Below are 20,409 nucleotides of genomic sequence, written 5' to 3' on the forward strand. Positions count from 1 at the left end.
ATAACACACTCAGTTCATCTCAAAGTAGCGTACCTTTCAGGGAAACAGAACTTGGTAGCAGATCGGCTGAGCAGATCCTTCTCTCATCAGCGTAACCAGTCATTACGTCCAGAAATAACCAAGTCCATCTTCCATCTGCGGGGAACTCCTCAAATGGATCTGTTTGCAACAAGAACCAACAGAAAATGCCCTCAGCTCTGTTCCTGGAGAAGGCTCAGCCAAGGTTCACTGACAGATGCCTTTCTCCTATCCTGGAAGAATTTCCTTCCATATACCTTCCCTTCAGTTCCTTTACTGCCCAGAATAGTATTCAGAATAAAACAAGACCATGCTCACTTCATTCTTATAGCACCAGCATGGCTTCTTCAACACTGATACTTGACTTCTCCTCTAACCCTTCCATTAGATCTAGACTTAATCCCAGGGGACCACAGACATCTGCTCCATCTGAACCTCCAAGCTCTCCACCTAGCAGTGTAGCTGCTTCATGGCTGAAGCTTTTTGAAAAATCTTGCTCGAAGGACGACCAAAATGTGCTTGTGGATACCGGAAATCTCTTGACTAGAAACACTTACCTGGCTAAGTGGAAGCACTTCTCCATTTGGTATTGTAGGAAAGGTGCATCTCCAAAGCGAGCACCCTGGACCTCATACTAGACCATTTTCTAGATCTGAAAGAGTTTGGCTGTTAACTCTATAAGGGTGCATTTGGCAGCTATTTCGGCCTTCCACGTCCAGATGGATAACAGATCCTGTATGTTCAGACATGTTCCTTTCATCTGCAATGCAGCTTCCTCCTGAGAAGGAACACTTCTCATGATGATGTTTCATTTGGGCAACCAGGCCTTACATTTCTTAGTTGCACAGGTTGCATTTTGCATGCATGCCTGTCTTACCCACAGGTAGAGAAACTTCATTAAAATATTCCCAAATTGGGTCTCTTTTATGGCCTGCTGCCATGATAGGTTTTCCCTTCTAGTGAGAGAATGGTATGATAGATCTCAAATCAATGAAGGCTACACTCAGAAAGACCTCAAGACTTCTGGAATATGCTGCTCAAACAGTTTCACTTTTGTTTCTGCTGCCTGCCCCTCCCTTCTCAGATTTATCTCCAGACTTCTTCTCCTTATCCAGCTCTATGCCGCCCCCAACAATCTTCTATTCATTGAACTTTTTGAAAATTTGCACTTTTAGAGAGAGGTAAGGGATTGACTGTGTGTACACAAATTTGCAGAGGGACAATAGGGTTGAGGTCTGTTATTTCTCACCTCTATTTAAAAACATTTTTGTTAACAAGCGTGTTATCTCTGGAGACACAAATCCACAGTTTGAGAACTGCAAAACTAAGCATCTCTGGTATCTTCTAGACTGAGCATTGAGTCCCATTGGGTAGATAGAAAGATTAACCTAAATAATCTATACAGAAGTCCCTATAAGATTGAGTCCCTAATCCATGAACTATTAGAATTCATTTACAAAACTTTTCTTAAACATTACATGAATATATTGTCTCCTACTATAGAGTTAGAATTTATAATCCCTATCCCATGATGAGATAACTTTGAGCTATAATGTCTCTTAATAATGTGCCTTTTAGATAGGTTTTTCCCGAAAAAAGCATTTTATCAAAAAAAAAATCTGATTTTTTTTTTAAATAAATCATTGATTTTTATCCACCCTGCCTGAAGGAGATGAATGTAGCCTGAAAAATGAGATGTGTGAACTGCTGCATTCATGTCAGCAGGTGTTCTCATCCCCCACTTCACAGTCCAGGAGAGTTTCTACTGTTCATAGACTCATAGACTTTAGGGTCAGAAGGGACCAATATGATCATCTAGTCTGACCTCCTGCACAAAGCAGGCCACAGAACCCTACCCATCCACTTCTCTAACAAACCCCTAACCTATGTCCGAGTTATTGAAGTCTTCAAATTGTGCTTTGAAGACCTCAAGCAGAGAATCCACCAGCAAGTGACCCATACCCCACGTTGCAGAGGAAGGCGAAAAACCTCCAGGGCCTTTGCCAGTCTGCCCCGGAGGAAAATTCCTTCCTGACCCCAAATATGGCGATTAGCTAAACCCTGAGCATGTGGGCAAGACTCACCAGCCAGCACTCAGGAAAGAATTTTCTGCAGTAACTCAGATCCCATCCCATCCAACATCCCATCACAGACCACTGGGCATACTTATCTGCTGATAATTTTGGCAACTGATCTTTGATTAAGCTATCCCTTCATACCATCCGTTCCATAAACTTATCAAGTTTAGTCTTAAAGCCAGGTATGTCTTTTGCCCCCACTACTCCCCTTGGAAGGCTGTTCCAGAACTTCACTCCTCTAATGATTAGAAACCTTTGTCTAATTTCAAGTCTAAACTTCCTAGTGTCCAGTTTATACCCATTTGTTCTTGTGTCTACATTGGTACTAAGCTTAAATAATTCCTCTCCCTCCCTGATATTAATCCCTCTGATATATTTATAAAGAGCAAGCATATCCCCCCTCAGCCTTCTTTTGGCTAGACTAAACAAGCCAAGCTCTTTGAGTCTCCTTTCATAAGGCAGGTTTTCTATTCCTCGGATCATCCTAGTAGCCCGTCTGTGAACCTGTTCCAGTTTGAATTCATCCTTCTTAAACATGGGAGACCAGAACTGCACACAGTATTCCAGATGAGGTCTCACCAGTGCCTTATATAACAGTACTAACACCTCCTTATCTTTGCTGGAAATACCTCGCCTGATGCATCCTAAAACTGCATTAGCTTTTTTAACGGCCATATCACATTGGCGGCTCATAGTCAGCCTGTGATCAGCCAATACTCCAAGGTCCTTCTCGTCCTGTTGCTTCCAACTGATGTATCCCCAATGTATATCTAAAATTCTTATTATTAATCCCTAAGTGCATGACCTTGCACTTTTCACCATTAAATTTCATCCTATTACTATTACTCCAGTTTACAAGGTCATCCAGATCTTCCTGTATGATATCCCGGTCCTTCTCTGTGTTAGCAATACCCCCTAGCTTTGTGTCATCCGCAAACTTTATTAGCACATTCCTGCTTTTTGTGCCAAGGTCAGTAATAAAAAGGTTAAATAAGATTGGTCCCAAAACCGATCCTTGAGGGTTGGTCAAGCATGCTTATTCTCATCTCCTCACACCAGTGTCAGTAGTGTGTTCTTGGTACATTCTTCAAACATACCTGTTCTAAACTCCCCGCACAGGGGGAGAGCTTCCTCAGATACTGGCTCAGATGGGGTGGCGCTAGGGAGTAGGGCAGGGACCTCCCCAAGATCCCAGCTCACGTGGTGGAAGGGAGAGGGGCCCCCCTTGCTGAAGCTTTTTGCTGTTCCAATAAAGCACTCGAGCCTTTTTTTGATGCAGTGCCTGTGGCTTTTATTCACACAAAGTTTCCACCACCAGTGATACTATTTACAGAGCTTTACAGGTCTTACTCTCTCCTCTTTTTTTACAGGGAGTCTACCCCAGCCTGGAGACTGCCCTTTCTTTGGCCATTCCCCCCCTTTCTCTGGCTGTTAGCCAGCCTTTAGGGCCCTTCAACTTGCAGGCCCACAGGTACGGCCAGTTCCAGAGGCCAGGCACCAGACTTCTCCCCAGCCCCAATCTATTTAGCCCCTGCTCAGCCAGCCCCAATCAGGGGAATTAGGTGCTTTTGCAGCAGCACCCTGCTACAGGCTCAGATCCCACCCCAAAAGATAAGCTCCCTCCAGAAGCTGGGGCACATGAGGGGGTCAGACCCCCATAGATGGGCAGGAATCCCCCAGATCCTGGTGCACATAAAGGGAGGCAGAGAGTGGAGCTCAGACCCCTCCAGAGAGGCCTGGGCGTCCATCCCAGCTCACCAGGTGGGTTAGGGAGAATGTCTCAGACTCCCTAGACAGGCAAGAGGTCCCAGATCCTGGCACACATGGTGGGATAAGGATCTGGGGGATCTGAGCCCCTCTCCCTATGCACACGTACACTGAAGGGGTGAATGTAGGGCCCTGTCCCTATTCTCCCCCAGCTCCCTGCCACTTATCTTCATGTGTCCCTCACCTGATCCCTCAACCCCTCTCACATCCCCTATCTCCATTTATCCCTGCCCCTTGATGCAATCTCAAAACCCTCACTCCTCTTCCACTCCCCATTGCACCATCCCTAAAATGCCCTTCTTCTGCAGGCAACTGTTCAAATGTCTAATTTTTTAATAAAAATATTTTGATTACATTCCTTCAAAATAAAACAAAAATATGCCAACCAACCTTTTCCCAATTTCTGCCCAAGGTGGGATTTGAATCGAGGTTTGCTGAGTTGGTCAGATTTAAAGAACTACTACTACTTATCCCCTTAAGCCATCTAGCTGGTCTAAAATTTTGAGGTCTAACAGTCTTGTTAACTTATCTGGCTGCACTTGCTCACTATAATTAAAGCTACATTTTAGTCACGGGTGTTTTTATGTTTACCGCCCATGACTTTTACTAAATTCACAGCCTGTGACCTGTCCATGACTTTTACTATATACTCCTGACTAAAACTTGGGGAGGAGGGGCAGCTCGGGGGGACACCGCGATTAGTCAGGGGAGGGCACCGTGGGTGTTGGGAGAGGGCACTGCAGATGCTTGGGTGGGGGAGGGTTGGCGGGGCTGGGGCAGGCTCCCTACCTGGCTCCTGAGCTCCACATGCTGCCTCCACTCTGCCCCAAGTCCTGTCTCTGCAGCTCCCATTGGCTGGGAACCGCTGCCAATGGAGCTGTGGGGGTGGTGTCTGCTGACAGAGGCAACACATGGAGCTAGGAGCTGAGGGAAGGGAGTTCCTGTAGCCCTTGCAGGGAGCCCATCCTAGGTAAGCACTGCCCTGCACCTGAGCCTCCCCAACACCCAAACTCTTGCTGCTCAGGGGGCAAAGAGGAGGGGCGAGATTGCTCCAGCAGCAGCCAGTGCGCCTGGCCCAGGGACTCCCTGAGCTGCTCAGGTGGCCTGTGGGCCAGGCACACCAGCCGCTGCAGAGGCCACAAAGTCATGGAATCTGTGACAAACAAGGAGCCTTAACTATGGTCCATTAGGCACATGAATAGATCCTGAAGAAGAGCTCTGTGGAGCTCAGAACATTTTCTCTTTCACCAACAGAAGTTGGTCCAATAAATGGTATTACCTCACCCACCATGTCTCTGTCTCTCATACTTAACCTTGGAATTTGGTTTTGTTATGGATTTACTGACTTCAATCATGAATATTTCAAAGCACTAAAGAGTAAGATTCAACTATCTACTAAAAGCGTTAAAAGAAACCTCAGTTTTATCTTAATACCAGAACACACACAACCCTTTTGATTGTTTCCTATGACTTCTGTGTAGTTATACCTTAAAGCCAATTCTCTCTTCAGGATTCCCAGTAAAGCAGGGTGTACACTACAGAGCTGATAATCTTCCATGTAGATTAATATCATGAAATGTAATTGGAAAATATTGTGTCCAGTTCATCCCAGTGACTCTCATTTTAAAAGATTTCCTTATTCGCACTGGTATTTGAGGTGCCTTTGTAGCTAAGATGAACAAAATGAAGTGTGAGTACGATCTGTTGAACCTAAATCATTTTGCAGACTTTTCCCATATTTTTAAATAAAAATAAAGTATTTGATAATTCACAGTATAGCACATAGGCACCATTAATTTAGAACTTGTATTATCATAATGTGTCTGGAGCAGGTTGGTCTTGGCTGTCAGATATAATACAGCAGAACCCTGTTTATCCAATCTAATTGGGCCCAGGCCAGATCTGATCATCAAAAATCCAGAGAATGGGGAAGTGTGATGGTGCAGCAGCATCTAGTGGCCACAAGAGAGATCGCCCACTTCTGGCCCTGGAGTCCTGTTCAGTTAATGTGGAGAGCCTAATAGAGGGTCAGATAAATGAGATTCTGTTATATTTTAATGCTTGATTTAATTCCATCTCTTAAAGGGCTGGAGAAAATTGAACAGCTACAAAATCATGAAAATGAAGACATCTACAAACTGGCTTATGAGATCATTGATCAATTCTTCTCTTCAGATGATGTAAGTATATAGTAGCAGTGAAATCTATTCTGCTTTCAGTTATTTAATCTTTGCTTACAAACATGGTTAAGGAGATAATTACAACAGTTCTTAAATCTGTGAGCATTATAGCATTATTTGTGGTTATCTCTGAGTAACATCATGTCAGGTTATGCAATTTTATTATTCTGCTACCAAAGAACATATTCCCAAAGCTGCAGTATTGTCTTAGGTAATACAAATAAATGATTCATGCTCTAAAACAAAACATCTTACTGAAATTATCTTTTCTGTCTTTATCAATAAAATAGAGTAAAAAGACATTAATGTTGACAACAAGAAAAACAAAATTAGTAGCACCAAATTAGCAGGCTCGATAACTTCAAAAACCCTATTTAACTTTATTCAGCAGCCATTTAAAAAGTGAAATCACAGGCTAGAATTAGAGAGTATAGTATGTCAAATGTCTAATACTCACCTAATAAAACAAAAACCAGTACGTGAACACTATTTAATTCAGATTCATTTGGACATCCAGAGTAATACTAACTTAAATACACACATGCTAAAACAATGTTATAACATCAAAAATACCAAAGACATTGCTGGGTAGTTCAGTCAGCTTGAGAATAGTCTGATGGTGGTCTCATTTTAGAAGTATTCAAATATGTGCTGCCTTTTGTGCTGTAATGTCCATATTACTATTTTTAGTGTGCTAACTGAAGCAGAACTTGCACATCTATCTATCCGGGGTGCCCCCTCAATTTTGATGATTCTTCTTTTGTCCGAATAGTGTTGCTACACCCTCTCTGTCATTAAGTTTGTAATTCATATTTGAATTCATAAAGTGCTTCAGGATGACAAGTATGTAAATATAGTATTGCTGATTGTGGATCATATGGTGTCAGACTACTACAAATAGGTGAAATCAGCATCTATAGTTTAGCTTTATCTATTGTTTAAAAAATTCATCTAGTTTGACAAGCATGAGAATCATTCTATGATGTAAAACTTGTTTCAACTAGTGTTTGTCTTATCTGTACCCATTCAAAGTCCTTTTTTGTTTTTTTATAGATTGATGAAGATCCTAGCCTTGTTCCAGAGGCAATACAAGGTGGAACATTTGGTTTCAATTCATCTGCCAACGTACCAGCAGAAGGGTTCCAGTTTTAGAGTGATATTTTGGCGGCTAGGTACAATGCAGCACTGAATAAAAAATGGTTTGACCCATCAATCTTGGCTCATGGGATCCGCTGCTGCATTAAATCGGGAAAGAAAATGTGAAGATTTCATTTGGAATCACAGAAAAGCCCAAATGAAGTCAAGATAGCGAGTGGGTGCGAGTGAGAATGAGTGGCAAAATGTAATGAAAAACTTCACTGAATGCTTATTTAGATTGTTCAAAGAAAAAAGGGCTACAGGTCAAAGATCTTCAGTGCCTGAGAAGGAACAATGACTTACTAGAGCAATTGGGGGGGGAAATGCAGTACTATTATCATCAAGCTTTGTAAGCATAAAAGAGAATAGGATGCCCATATAAGTCCAAGGAGAATGAGCCCAGGCCTTGCTATGAAGCACCGTGTGAATGGACAACATTGAATGAATGTCTGGACTCAGCTGTGGAGCCGGACTCATGTTTCAAACCTGGGGCTCTTCGCTCATGAAGCAGACTCCTAGTCCTGGAGTGGCGTGTGTACGAGAGTATGGTTGTGATGCTGTATGTGAACGCATGCAAGCTTGATTCGCCTTCAGGGGGCTGATAATAAACCTAGCAAATTATCAAAATGAGTTCATAAGTGTTAACTTACACTGGACACACAAATAAAGACCGGTTTAGCAGCAGACTCTGGTTTACTCCTGCAGCCTGTTTTATTTTCTTTTTTCCCTGTTTCTTTTAGTTATTTTTAATTTCTTTCCTGTATGGCTTATTAGTTGCTTGTAAAGTCAGAATTTTCAGGAAGGCTTCCCTGTGCATTTGCACCAGATGAATATTTGATGTTATGAAAAGCTTTCCATATCATCAAAACAAATTTGTGTAGATTTTTGCATGAAAAAACATACATTTCCCTCCAAATAGACTGTGTTGCAGTACATAAGTTGCCATAATAGTAGAAAACAGTAAAATGTGGTAAAGAATTCATCATCCTTTTCATTTTCAAAGATAACATAATGATCTCTTTGCATGTGGTAATCTACAGCATAGCTCATTTTTAGATTTTGTTGAGTCCTGTAACCAAATGTTTCCTTTGTGGTAGAATACTGTGCTGTTCAATGTTACTTGTTTTCAAACTTTGTTTTCTATGAAAATGATATGGAAACTTCTAAAAATGAAATTTGGTGCATATGTACTGCTGAATAAAGACTGAAGAAGAAGTGTGAATAGATGTACAAATCCAAGTCCTGGTTTGAACACCTTTAATAATATGCCTAATCTGTCCAATTGTTTTAGACTCTTTTTATCTTAGATGTAGGCAGCCATGAACAATCTATTTTGAGCCACTTTAGAGAGAGAACTTTGTATTTTTAAAACTTGCATAAAAAACATGTAAGTGTTTTTATAATTGGAGTAATGCCTCAGTTTTGAGGTTCTGCACACTAAATTAAAGGTGACATTACAAATTTATACAAAAAGGAGAACTCTTTATAAGGTGGCTCATTGTAGGAAATGCTGTGCCTTCCCCTTTGAGCACAAGTGTTGCATGAACAACAGTTTGCTATAATAAAACATACCAGATTAGTCACCATTAGCATCTATATCTACCTTGTGTTTTAAAATCAACTGGCAATTCTGGAACACTGTAGAATGGATAAAGATTATTTTGTGATCATAACTCTTTGTTGGACTAGAGTATTTTTACAGCATTCCTTGTCATCAGAAACATGGTTAAAGTTTAAAACTAGAAGCAGCAGAAAACTAGCTTGTGAAATTTATCTAAGTAGAGTGCAGGCTAGGCTGTCTTGGGGAAATAAACATTAAACCTTTAAAACAGTGTTGTTATATTTTGGTGTGCGTCTTTTTGTATAAATTCAGATTGTAGTGAAGTTAAAAAGCATTTGTGTACACAAGCAGGCAAAAAATGGTTGGTTTAACAAAATTCATATTAACTGTTACTTCCATAGCCTTTTAACCCTTTAATATGTTTCAGACATACCTCTCAACCTGCCAAAGGCCCAAATATGGGATGCAATGTGAGAGACAGACCCCAAGAGAAGAATATGAACTGTTATTCATGTAGGGAACTTAAAAATGTAAATCGCTTTCTACAACTTCACCTCCCTGTTTCTTGATATCTAATAAAAATAATATGCAATAATAAGCGAAAAGACACAATTTGTATAGAACAGAAATAGGTTTGGGACTAAAATGAGTGATGCTTGAAATGAGGAACATTTCAGAGGAAGTTATGGCTTCAGCACCAACATGAGATGTTTTGCTAACATTGAGCAGAATTGCATCTTAAGCAATTATACTGCACCTATATTATCTTTTTACTTCCCCAAAAAATACAATTTGACTTGTGAGTTTTCATACAGTCCTTTTCACAAGTAGCTCTAAAATCCTTTACAAAGTAAGGGAAGGCATGCATCCTTATAGTTTTACAGATGAGGAAACTGAAGTATAGAATGACTTGCCTAATCTCATGCCATGTTGGTAGCAGAACTGTGAGTAGAATCCAGATTTCCTGACTTGAAGACTAGTCCCCTATTCATTGGACAGTGTGCCTTCTTGGTTTAGTGTTGCGGGTTCAGCATGGTTGCCATATCTTTTACCTGTAGAGGCATCTTCATTTACTGCCTCTATTCTATTGAAACATCCCAGTGTAATGATAAAGCACCTAAATGAGTTCAGATCATAATGGTGGGACTTAGATTAAATCTCTTCACATTTTTAATTATATTTTTTTTGTTAAAACTTTTGTATTCCTAATTGTTGAGCTTATACAATGTAGCGATTTTGGTAAAGAAAGCAAAAACTAAACTTAATTATAAGGACTGCTGAATTACAGAGGACTAAATTTTCAAAAGTGAGTTTTTATTTATTTTGATGCCTGGCTATCAGAAGAAATTACTGACTTTTCATACCAGTTAATATTTTTGTAGATCTTGCATGCAATATTTTTATTATAAAACTTAAATCTAAAATTGTTGACCTATTAGAATGTCCATGCAGTTTAATAGATTTAGTTAACTTAAAAATCAATTGTATATTAACTGCTCTTTACAAGCTTATTTTCTAAGAGGTTTAAATTTGTATCAATTACTATACTTTCTAGACTGCTGAAAACATCGGCCATGAACCGATTAAGTAGTTAAGCTCCAGGAAAATGTACTTTTAAGTTACAATATTCACCTTTATGCCCCTGGAGCAAAATATGTTCTAACTAATACATTAGATAATAATGGCCATGATGTTATAAAATTGGATGCCTAAAATTAAACTCCATAGACCACCTAAATAAATGGCTAATAGACTTGACTTCCAAAAGTGCTGAGCATCACTTACGTTAATCAGAGCTACTGAGACCTCAGCAATTTTTAAAATCAGGCCAATTATTTAGGTGTCCAGATACTAATTTAGGATTTTGCCCCATGTCTTTGTACTTGCTTTCTTTTATCAATGTTACCTTCACATTAGAAGAGGGTTTCTTGTACGTTCAATTCTCTTCCAGTGTGATGTAAAATTACACACTGTATCCTGGTAAAAAGTGTTTTTACTCCAGTTATCTTCTATGCTATATAAAGTCAGGGAGAGGCAGATAAATATCTGGTGAAATGTTGACTCTTAGCAATGACATTTAGTATTCAAACAGTGTAGAAAGGCACTAATGTATTTTCAACAAAGTACATTTTAATTATTAAATATAGCTGGATTGCACCTAATTTATTGAATATACTTGTTTTAGCTGAGGCCTTAGGGGAACAACCAAGGCTCTGGCTGGTACTAAGCTACTGGTTTTGCACAAGAAGCAGCATACTAAGAGGTCTTAGAGACAGCACAGGGAGCTGTCAGCCTTGGAACCAACTGATGCCTTGTGGTACCAGAATGCACAAACCGCCTACTCATGGTCTGTTACTATCACCTTCCCAGCACCAGAGCTGTGATGTCAAAGAAGTTCTCTCTTAAAAGCCCCTGTGGTATCACCTCAGCACCAACCCCTTCTCCAGGCTCTGGTGCTGACTCAGATTTTTGGATACTATAGCCCTCTAGCACCCTCCAGATTTCTTTCCCCAGAGGAACTTTTCATACCGGAGGTACTGGAGTCTCCCCTGCTGTGGGCCTCTATGACAGCCCCTTCTCTGATACCATTCAGGCAACTGCAGTCCCTGAGACTGAACCCCAGTCAGGTCTTCAGTACTAGCACATATGTCTGATGCTCCCCCTTTTCAGCCCTCAACCTCAGAAACCTGAAAAGCTATATACTTTCCCAGCACTTTGGGATCTTGATGCTAGCCACTATAATTTCACCAGGAGACTGGTTCATTGCCCTCAGTCTCCAGGTGCCTACTTTCATATAGCTAGCAACCAATCCCACAAAGGTTTCCTATGTTTCATAATTGGCTTAGAATACTGTCAGTTCCCAGTCCTTCTCTTCAAGCTCTCCACAACTCTCTCAGCTGTGAAGGCCCATTTAAATCAATGTGGCAAAGCAATATTTCCATAACTGGATGATTGGCTCCTCAGGGATTAATCAGATCTAGAGGTCCAGTTGGCAACCTCCAAGGCTCTAACCCTATTTCAGTCTGTGGGCCTTCGCATCAATCAGAGGAAGTTTACATTGACCCCAGTCCAAGGAATATATTTAATCAGAGTCACTCTAAAATCCATAACTGCCATCATATCTCCCCAAAGAAGGAATCTCTACTCTGTCTAGTCTAATCTCAATGATACAACAAAGCCCACAAACAACTCCAAGGATGTACCTAAAATTCTTGAGGCCCATGTTGGCCTCCACGTTTGTCATACTTCATGCACAGTTGCATCTCAAGTGCTTCAGACTGTGGACACCCCAAACAGACAGTCTTTCCAAATGCATCACAATATCTCAGAAAGTTCTGAATTCCCTCAGGTGGTGGAAGGACCTACTGAAAATCTGTGTGGGGACCTCATCCTCACAACAGATTCTTCTTTTTTCAGATAGGAGAACTCACCACCAAGAGACCACAGTCCCCACAAAGTGGTCTGCACAAGAGATCCTGCTCCATGTCAACATCCTAGAGCTGAGAGCAGTTCAATGTATTTGTCAAGACTTCCTTCACACAGTACAGGGCCACTCCATCAGGTTAATAGCGATTAATTATATCAACTGTCAGGGTACAGCAAGATTCCCTCCTTATGAGCAGAGTTGCTGAACCTTTAGAACTAGTGCATTCTCAATATTTTATTCAAACTGCATCAGGAAAGAGTGAAGGTTATCCTCCTAGCACTATCCTGGGTGAGAGATGGTTCCTAAATAGTTCTCAAGCATGGAGCTATCCTGTTGTAGCTGGCGTTGCAAGTTATTTACGTGCCAGATACGCTAAAGATTCATATGTCCTTTCATGTTTCAACCACCATTCCACAGGACATGCTTGCATGCTGACAATGGGTTCTGGTTGATAACTATCCAAAGCAGTGTGGACTGACTCATGTTCATTTTCATCACCTGAGTCAGATGCCACCCAGCAGACAGATTATTTTCTTTTTTGGTGGTTTGGGTTCGGTACTTTCCACATCAGAGTATTTCTCTTTTAAGCCTTCTAAAAGCATGCTCCACACCTCGTCCCTCTCAGATTTTAGACAGCACTTCAGATTCTTAGACCTTGGGTCAAGTGTTGTAGCTATTTTTAGAAAACTCACATCAGTACCTTTGCATTTTGTCAAATCTGCTGTGAAAGTGTTCTTAAAAGGAATGTGCTGGGTCATCATCCGAGACTGCTATAACATGAAATATATGCAGAATGCAGGTTAAACAGAGCAGGAGACAGTTCTCCCCCCACCCCCAGGAGTACAGTCACAAATTTGATGCATTATTTTTTAATGAGTATCATCAGCATGGAAGCATGTCCTCTGGAGTGGTGGCCAAAGCATGAAGGACCATATGATGTTTAGCATATCTGGCATGTAAATAACTTGCAACACTGGCTACAAAAGTGCCATGCGAACTCCTGTTCTCACTTTCAGGTGACGTTGTAAATAAGAAGCAGGCAGCAGTATCTCCAGTCAATGTAAAGAAACTTGTTTGTCTTAGCAATTGGCAGAATAAGAAGTAGGACTGAGTGGACTTGTAGACTCTAAAGTTTGTTTTTGATTGCAGTTATGTAGCCAAAAAAAAAATCTGCATTTTTACATTACACTTTCCCAGTAAAGAGATTGCACTTCAGTACTTGTATGAGGTGAACTGAAAAATACTACTTCTCTTGTTGATCATTTTTACAGTGCATATATTTGTGATAAAAAATAATATAAAGTGAGCACTGTGCACTTTTTATTCTGTTGTAATTGAAATCAATATTGAAAATGTAGAAAAACAGCCAGACATATTTAATAAATTTCAATTGATATTCTATTGTTAGAAGTGCAACTAATCGCAATTAAATTTAATTGGGATTTTTTTTGAGTTAACTGTGATTGACAGCCCTAATTTAAAGATATAAACTCCATCAGTAAACTCAGAGTATATTTGGCCACTATTATAGCTTTCCGTTCAACCATCAAAGGCTTCTCCATTTTTGCCCACCTCACTAGAGCCAGATTCCTCAAGGGCTAACACAACTTGTTTCCCTCTGTACGGAACCTGGCCACCTAGTATGACCTTAATTTGGTTCTCAGTGCCCTGAGGAAACCCCCTTTACATTGATAGCTGCCTGTTCTCTCCTCCACCTCTTCCTCAAGGCTTCATTCTTTATAGTCATCACTTCAACTAGATCACTTGAAGAGCTTGGAGCTTTCAATTTGTCCCTACCCTCACTTCCTCTCTCATGGGGAAAATACAATCTTCTTTGCTTTTGAATAAGTTTTGGAACAACCCCAGTATTAAGAATTCTGACAGTTTAGCTGTTTACTTTCCTTCTAGCCTTTACAGAGAAGACATTTCACTATCAGTGATAAGTAAGCCCTATGGAAATCAAAAAAGAGAAAAAAAAAACCCTGTAGCTCTAGTAGTCTGCATATGTACTGCATTAGATAATTTAGCCTTTGATCCTGCAAACACTTATGCAGGAGTATAATTTTACTCACATGAGTTCACTTCAGAGGAATTACTTATATGAGCAAAGTAACAGATATGCAGAAGTATTTGCAGAACTGGTCTTTAATCACTAGAATTAGGAGTATATTATTGCAAGCACCAAACTAGTGTGGTCCACATATTTTTCTGGACAGTGCTAATTGCAACAATGTGGGCCAAATTCATTAAAATGTTAGAATGTTCATCTTTTGCGTATTACAGTGCGAGGCTGCCAAATAATTTCCTGATGAGCACAGGCAAAAGAAGGGAAATGCCTGTATTTAGGAGTGTGTGTAACCTAGCCAAACCTGAGGAGAGTGTAGTGAAAGGCATCTCTCTAGTCCCAGGGCATTCTCGCTACAGAATTTCAAAGGCAAACCGGATGTGTCCTAGCATCTCAAAAAAAGATTGTAAGAACTATTTGCAGTGGGAAGTGTTGGGCAACTTAAATATAGTAGTTGCTACTAACTTCCCCTATAATAAACATACTATAGTCATACAAAGAATTAAAGAAAGAAAATGATATAGACTAGAAAGAAAAACATCTTCCTTTCAGTCTTTAACAATGGCAGAGAGTCCATAAACTATAGACATGTCACTATTCTGTGTGGCACCAAATTACTGACAAGAATGCTGGTTACAGGTCTGCAAATGATTATGTTTTTTAAATCATGCATCTGAATCAAACAGACTTTATTCAAGGAAATTTAGTAGCAGAAAATGTTTAAAGTTTACAAACTACTGCTGGTAGCCAATAAGGTTTGGCTATTGCCAAAGGAACTCTGAAAGAATTAACATCACTCGAATAACCACAGTAAAAAATTGCTGAAAATTCAGCCTATGTAAAGGTACTTACATTTCAGGTTTTCTCACAATCCTCTACTCAATGATTTCTGAGGTTCTGAATAAGCATAAAACAAGCCGTATTTTTTCCTCAAACTATTAATGTTGCCATACATATTCAATATGAAATCTTTTATTATACATGATCATTTTGTTAACTTTCATGAGCACTTGGTTTTAATTTCTAAGTTTATAGAAAAGAGCATTGAATGGTTGTTAAATAGTTATATTACAGAGCAGTCGGGGGCTAAAAAATAAACGTAGCCTATATAAACGTGATTCAAAATGGCTTTAGTACTCTGGACAGAAGTGGAGCTTTCTGGTTTTTAATGAATTATTTTATAACCACATCACCAATGCCAGATCACAGCAGGGGACTGTTTTCCCCACATTTACAACAGTTTAGTAAAATGTTTAGTTCCATGATCTCTGAACACTTACTAAGAATGTATCATCACATCAAAAACTTGTTAGTTAATTCTACCAATTCAGCTGCATCTATTTCTTCCTAATTATGGATGACACCCATAATTTCGGCAAACAGATTAGCAACCCACTTATACCAATTTAATAAGCCTGTCTGGTCTTCATATCAAGCGGTATCAGGATTCTTCAATCTCTTTGTCACCCTTTGCTGTGTTGTCTTGTTTAAACTGCAAGTTCCTTGGAGCAAAAATACATTTTTCTTTGTCTATAAATTGTATCAGGGAGTCTAAATTTAATTTGCACTCATGAGGAATTGCAATATGGGTGCAAATAAATGCAGGAGCAGTTTCTAAAGACTGCTTTTGAATATTTGACTCAGTTCTCTCAGGATTATCCACATTAATAGTTATCATACGTACTGAGCTGTAGAAGCAGTACAGCCCTCCCAAGTTATATAGAAACTACTATCTTGATAGTTGGGGACAGCATCTCCAGTCAGCATTGTGTATGACAAATGCCACATATGACACTGACCGTCTATAAGTACAGGGCTAGTTGTGAGTTAAGGGGATAATGACTTACATTGTCAATAGCACAATAAGGCATTTTGTTAATGATACGTGTAGCATTTTTGTGAGCTAATTTGAAAAGCATACTGATGATTATATTAATTTATTTCTATTATGTTACAAAATACTCCTCTATAATTGTGGAGATACTGGAGGATCCAGCATCAGTGTAGTGTTCTGAAGTTTGTGTTATGACCTAAAGGTAGATATGTTGCCATTGATCTATTTATCCTCATAGATTTGTGGGTTTCCATGTAGGTTACCTATTTTGTACCAGTTCAAGATGGATTATCCTTGGTGCCTGGTAAGGCTTTCAATATGATCAGATTTGGGATGGGAGGATTTAGGGCAAACAGTGCAATAAGGCAAGACACTTTAAGAATAAACAGTGATCCTTGTTCCAATACATTTTGTTTCAGTGTACATGTGGCACATAGCCAGCACAAATCCATTTTTGTTGGAACAAAAGGATAATTCCTTCCCAAACACAGAACAGTCACCATTTCAGCTAAAGATTCACCCTTCAGATCTGGCAGGAGGAATTTCCCTAAAGAATTATTTTCAGGGATTTGCTCTGACCTTAGCTTACCTTAGGTTTTCGGCTGCCTAGGGCCCAGCAGCTATTACTTTTTGCCTCCTGTAGTCTTTGTGGGATAGACAGTGCTGTTGAAAGCCACTACCCATGTCAAGCGTCCTATTTACAAAGATTCACCACTCTTGATGCAAAAGTACATACTTTTAATGCAGCATCAGCAATGGACTGACAAAATGGGTGCAACCCTTGAAACTGTGCATGAACCACAGAATTATGGCTACCCATGGTGTTATTTTAATTTCCTTTCTGTTCAAACAGTATACAAAATGTTTAAGGTGATATCCCTTTAACAGAAAGAATGGAATATTCAAATCAGCATGTTCCAAGGCCAAGCATTTGGAAATAACATTTGTGGCTAGCTTGGCTGGGCTGAAGAAAAGCTAAAGGCTGATAGGAAAGAGCGAGATTAAAAGGAAAAAAGTATTAAAGCATTAGAAAGAAACAAGAGTAGTGAATTTGGACAGGGGGTAAATAGTTTTACAGTTCTTAGCAGTTATAATGCTATTTATATTTTCAAAGTGCAAAATATGACTCAGAGTATTATCCCCATTTTATGGAGGAGGGGACAGACACAGAGTGGGTTGTGACTTGCCCAAGCCCACAAAACTGCCTAGATGGGTTTAAGAATAACAATACTTTAGTATCTACATTAGTACAAATAAAGGAAAATAACACTAAAGAATGTTTTCAAAGTAACATACATTGATTCTGATTCTAGTCTCCTACTGATTTTACACTGGTGTAACCCCCACTAACCTCCCTTGATTTAAACTGGTGTAAGTAAGAGAAGAATCAGAGGCATTATTTTTAATAGTTTGTAGTTGAACAGAAAAAAATTGACTGTAATCACAAAAAAATTTTAAAAAAGGAAGCACTAGCAACAAAAAAAATGGTAACCTACCCTTAACTGTTCTTCCTTTAGATGTAAGGCAGAGGTGTATTCCATGTGGGTGGGTGAGTAATTCATGCACCAGAGCTGGATAACTTTGCCTAGCAGTACCTGTGAGGTGGCACTTACATCCTCTGGCCTACCCCTCCCCATGCTGTACAGGGGTGGTGCCACCCTGAGCCCCTCAATTCCTTTGCCCCAAACATCAGTAGTACAGACTCTGATGCAGAAAGAATGGAGGACAGGACATGGAGTACACATTTACATCACGTCTTGAAAAACACCAGTTACAGTTTTTCTTCAAGTAGATGTAGCCATGCATTCTATATGGGTCCCTCACAAGCAGTATTCGTCCGACGTGTGGCTCGGGGTCTATTTAAAGAACTGCAGGACTGCCTGCCCAAAGTTTGCATCTGATCTAGACGCAGCTGTAATGGCACAGTGGTTTGCAAAAATATGCACAGAGGACCAAGTGGACACCCTGCAAATGTCCAATATAGGAATGTCATTTAGAAATGCCATTGGTATTGCTTGAGCTCTCATGGAATAAGCTTATACTCCTTGAGGCGGTACAGCCTGGGCTACTTTGTATGCTATCATGATGCAGAAAGTTATCTGCCTGGAGACTGTCTGTTAAAAGATCTCTTGCCCCTTCACCAGATCCACACATGAACCAAAGAGTTGAGGTGATAAATGGAAAGGTTTAGGTCTATCCAGATAAAAAGCCAGACAGTGCAGTTTACGGAACACTGACAGATATATAAATTTGCTTCAACTGAAAATGGGAAACCACCTTAGATAAAAATGTAGGGTGTGGCCACAAGATTACTTTGTCTCCAGAAAATTGTGTGTAAGGAGGCTCTGAAATCAAAGCCTGTAACTCTCACACTCTCCTTGCAGATGTTATAGCCACAAAGGCGGCAGTTTTCTGACACAGATGGGAGAAAAATCCCTGCAACATGGCCAGCAGGTGCCAGGGAACAAAGGAGGATGAGCCACTAGAAGCTATAGCACCAGAGAACTCCTGAACTGGAGAAGAATCCGGGATTGAGAGGCAATGCAAATTTGATGCTGCCTGGTATGCCATCAACTTGGGGACAGTCAGCACTGACATCATTGTACCAGACTCAACAGATGCCCCATAATCAGAACTAGAGTCGACAGTACAGGCCCTTATCTCTCCTGATGCTGTACTGGAGTGCAGTTGGATGGACCTGCTCCATTCTGCATGCAGTATGGTGCTGGTCTGCATGCCTCATAAAAAAGGAGTCTCCCAGAGCCATAGAATGGTCCCAACTTGTTTTATGGAATCTCTTCCTTGCCATACCAGAGGCGGATGAACAACTCCTTTTCCTCTTCAGGGAGATACCAGAGCCTGAGCACAGAGTGGCATCACTTGTCAGATCTGAAGGTGACTGCTGATCAGAAGGCAGCCTCGGTTCTGAAGTTGGCTTCATGGCCTGCTAAACCCAATCCTTGTGGGGGGTATTTGGGGATTTAGTTGGGGATTGGCCCTGCTTTGAGCAGGGGGTTGGACTAGATGACCTCCTGAGGTCCCTTCCAACCCTGAGTCTATGATTCTATGAACTTCCTCTTAAAGTCAGTTGTGCTGCAAGTGTCTGAACTCATGGCAGAATTTACAATATTAATTAGCAAATACAGGATTTTAATTTGTTATTCATAGGTGGTGGGGACCACAGGCCAGGGAAGGCTAAGCCTCCCCAAGCAGCTGTGCCCACGCTCCACCTCCAGACCCCCTCCGGCTTCCCACTCTTCCCCCACCCCATCTAGGACTAGGGCAGCTTGTGGCTGAGACTTGGGAGTGGCTGGGGCCAGTGCTCATCCCACCTGATGCTCCAGGGCTGTAGGTGGTGGGTCCCAGCGCCTCACCAGTGCTCTGTGGCCATGCTGCCTACCCAGCACTCAAAGGCTGATGGCACTCAGGCAGACTGGGGCAGCCTTAATGGGGTCTCTGGTTGGGGGAGGGGCAGAAAGGATGGGGGTGGGGATAAGCCTCCCCAACAGGGTTCACGTGCCTCTCACATTGTTGTTGTTGTAAGTAAGTTGTAGGATTTGAGTTAGCATCTGAGTCTCATCTTGCTTACCTTCTACAGTTTCTGATAATGGACCTGTTCCTGATTAAATCAATTACAAAACTCCCATTGGCTTTAAAGAGCATGGACCTGCTTATTCTACGAGGTGCTTCACTTCCATTGATATCAAAGTTGATGGTCACAACTTCCTTATACAGGGAAGTTTTGTATCTTGTTAAGGTATTAGCAAGAACAAATTTACTGGATGCTACTTTTTACAGTCACATACAGGCTATTTTGTATTGTCAGAAATCCAAAACTGAAAATGTTCTGAGTCCCAAAATTTTTCATTTTGAGTTTATAAAAAATGTGAACAGTTTAAACCATTCTTTCATCTAAAATTAATTTTCTGTGGGAAAAAAAGTTTTGCTGTAAAATTTTCCATCAGTTCTACTATTAAATCAATACATAATGAAACCGTTAGTAATTTTCACTCCTTGGTTGTCATGTATTAGTTCAATGTTTTACTTATTGGATTTCAGACAATGGAGGGTAATATTGATTTTAAATTCCAAGCAAACTATTTTAACTGATTTTTTTTTAATACTGAAAATATTTACATTAGATTTTATAATTATTTAAAATGAAAATTACCTATGTCTACTTAATACTATATAAAAAGTCAAAAATACCTAATGCTTTGTTATTATGAACACCCTTTATTTAATCAATTATGCTATTGTGGTTGGCCTTCTAAAAGAGCCATGCAAATTGTGAGCCACACTGATTTCAATGGGGCAAGAATTTAGCCCATTTGTCCTTAAG

General features: G+C 40.3%; 1 protein-coding gene across 2 annotated transcripts in view; it reads left to right on the forward strand.

Annotated features, from left to right (window-relative positions):
* Positions 1 to 9,014, forward strand: part of KPNA4 (karyopherin subunit alpha 4) — a 62,241-nt gene extending 53,227 nt beyond the window's left edge. For both annotated transcript variants that reach the window (XM_030574457.1, XM_030574454.1), the window contains exons 16-17: positions 5,949 to 6,043; positions 7,097 to 9,014. In XM_030574457.1, coding sequence (XP_030430317.1) covers positions 5,949 to 6,043; positions 7,097 to 7,195 — 194 coding nt within the window. In that variant the 3' untranslated portion in view covers positions 7,196 to 9,014. The remainder of the gene's footprint in view (positions 1 to 5,948; positions 6,044 to 7,096) is intronic.
* The last annotated feature ends 11,395 nt before the right edge of the window (positions 9,015 to 20,409 follow it).

Source organism: Gopherus evgoodei, chromosome 9 (genome assembly GCF_007399415.2).
Source record: "Gopherus evgoodei ecotype Sinaloan lineage chromosome 9, rGopEvg1_v1.p, whole genome shotgun sequence".
Taxonomy (NCBI): Eukaryota; Metazoa; Chordata; order Testudines; family Testudinidae; genus Gopherus; species Gopherus evgoodei.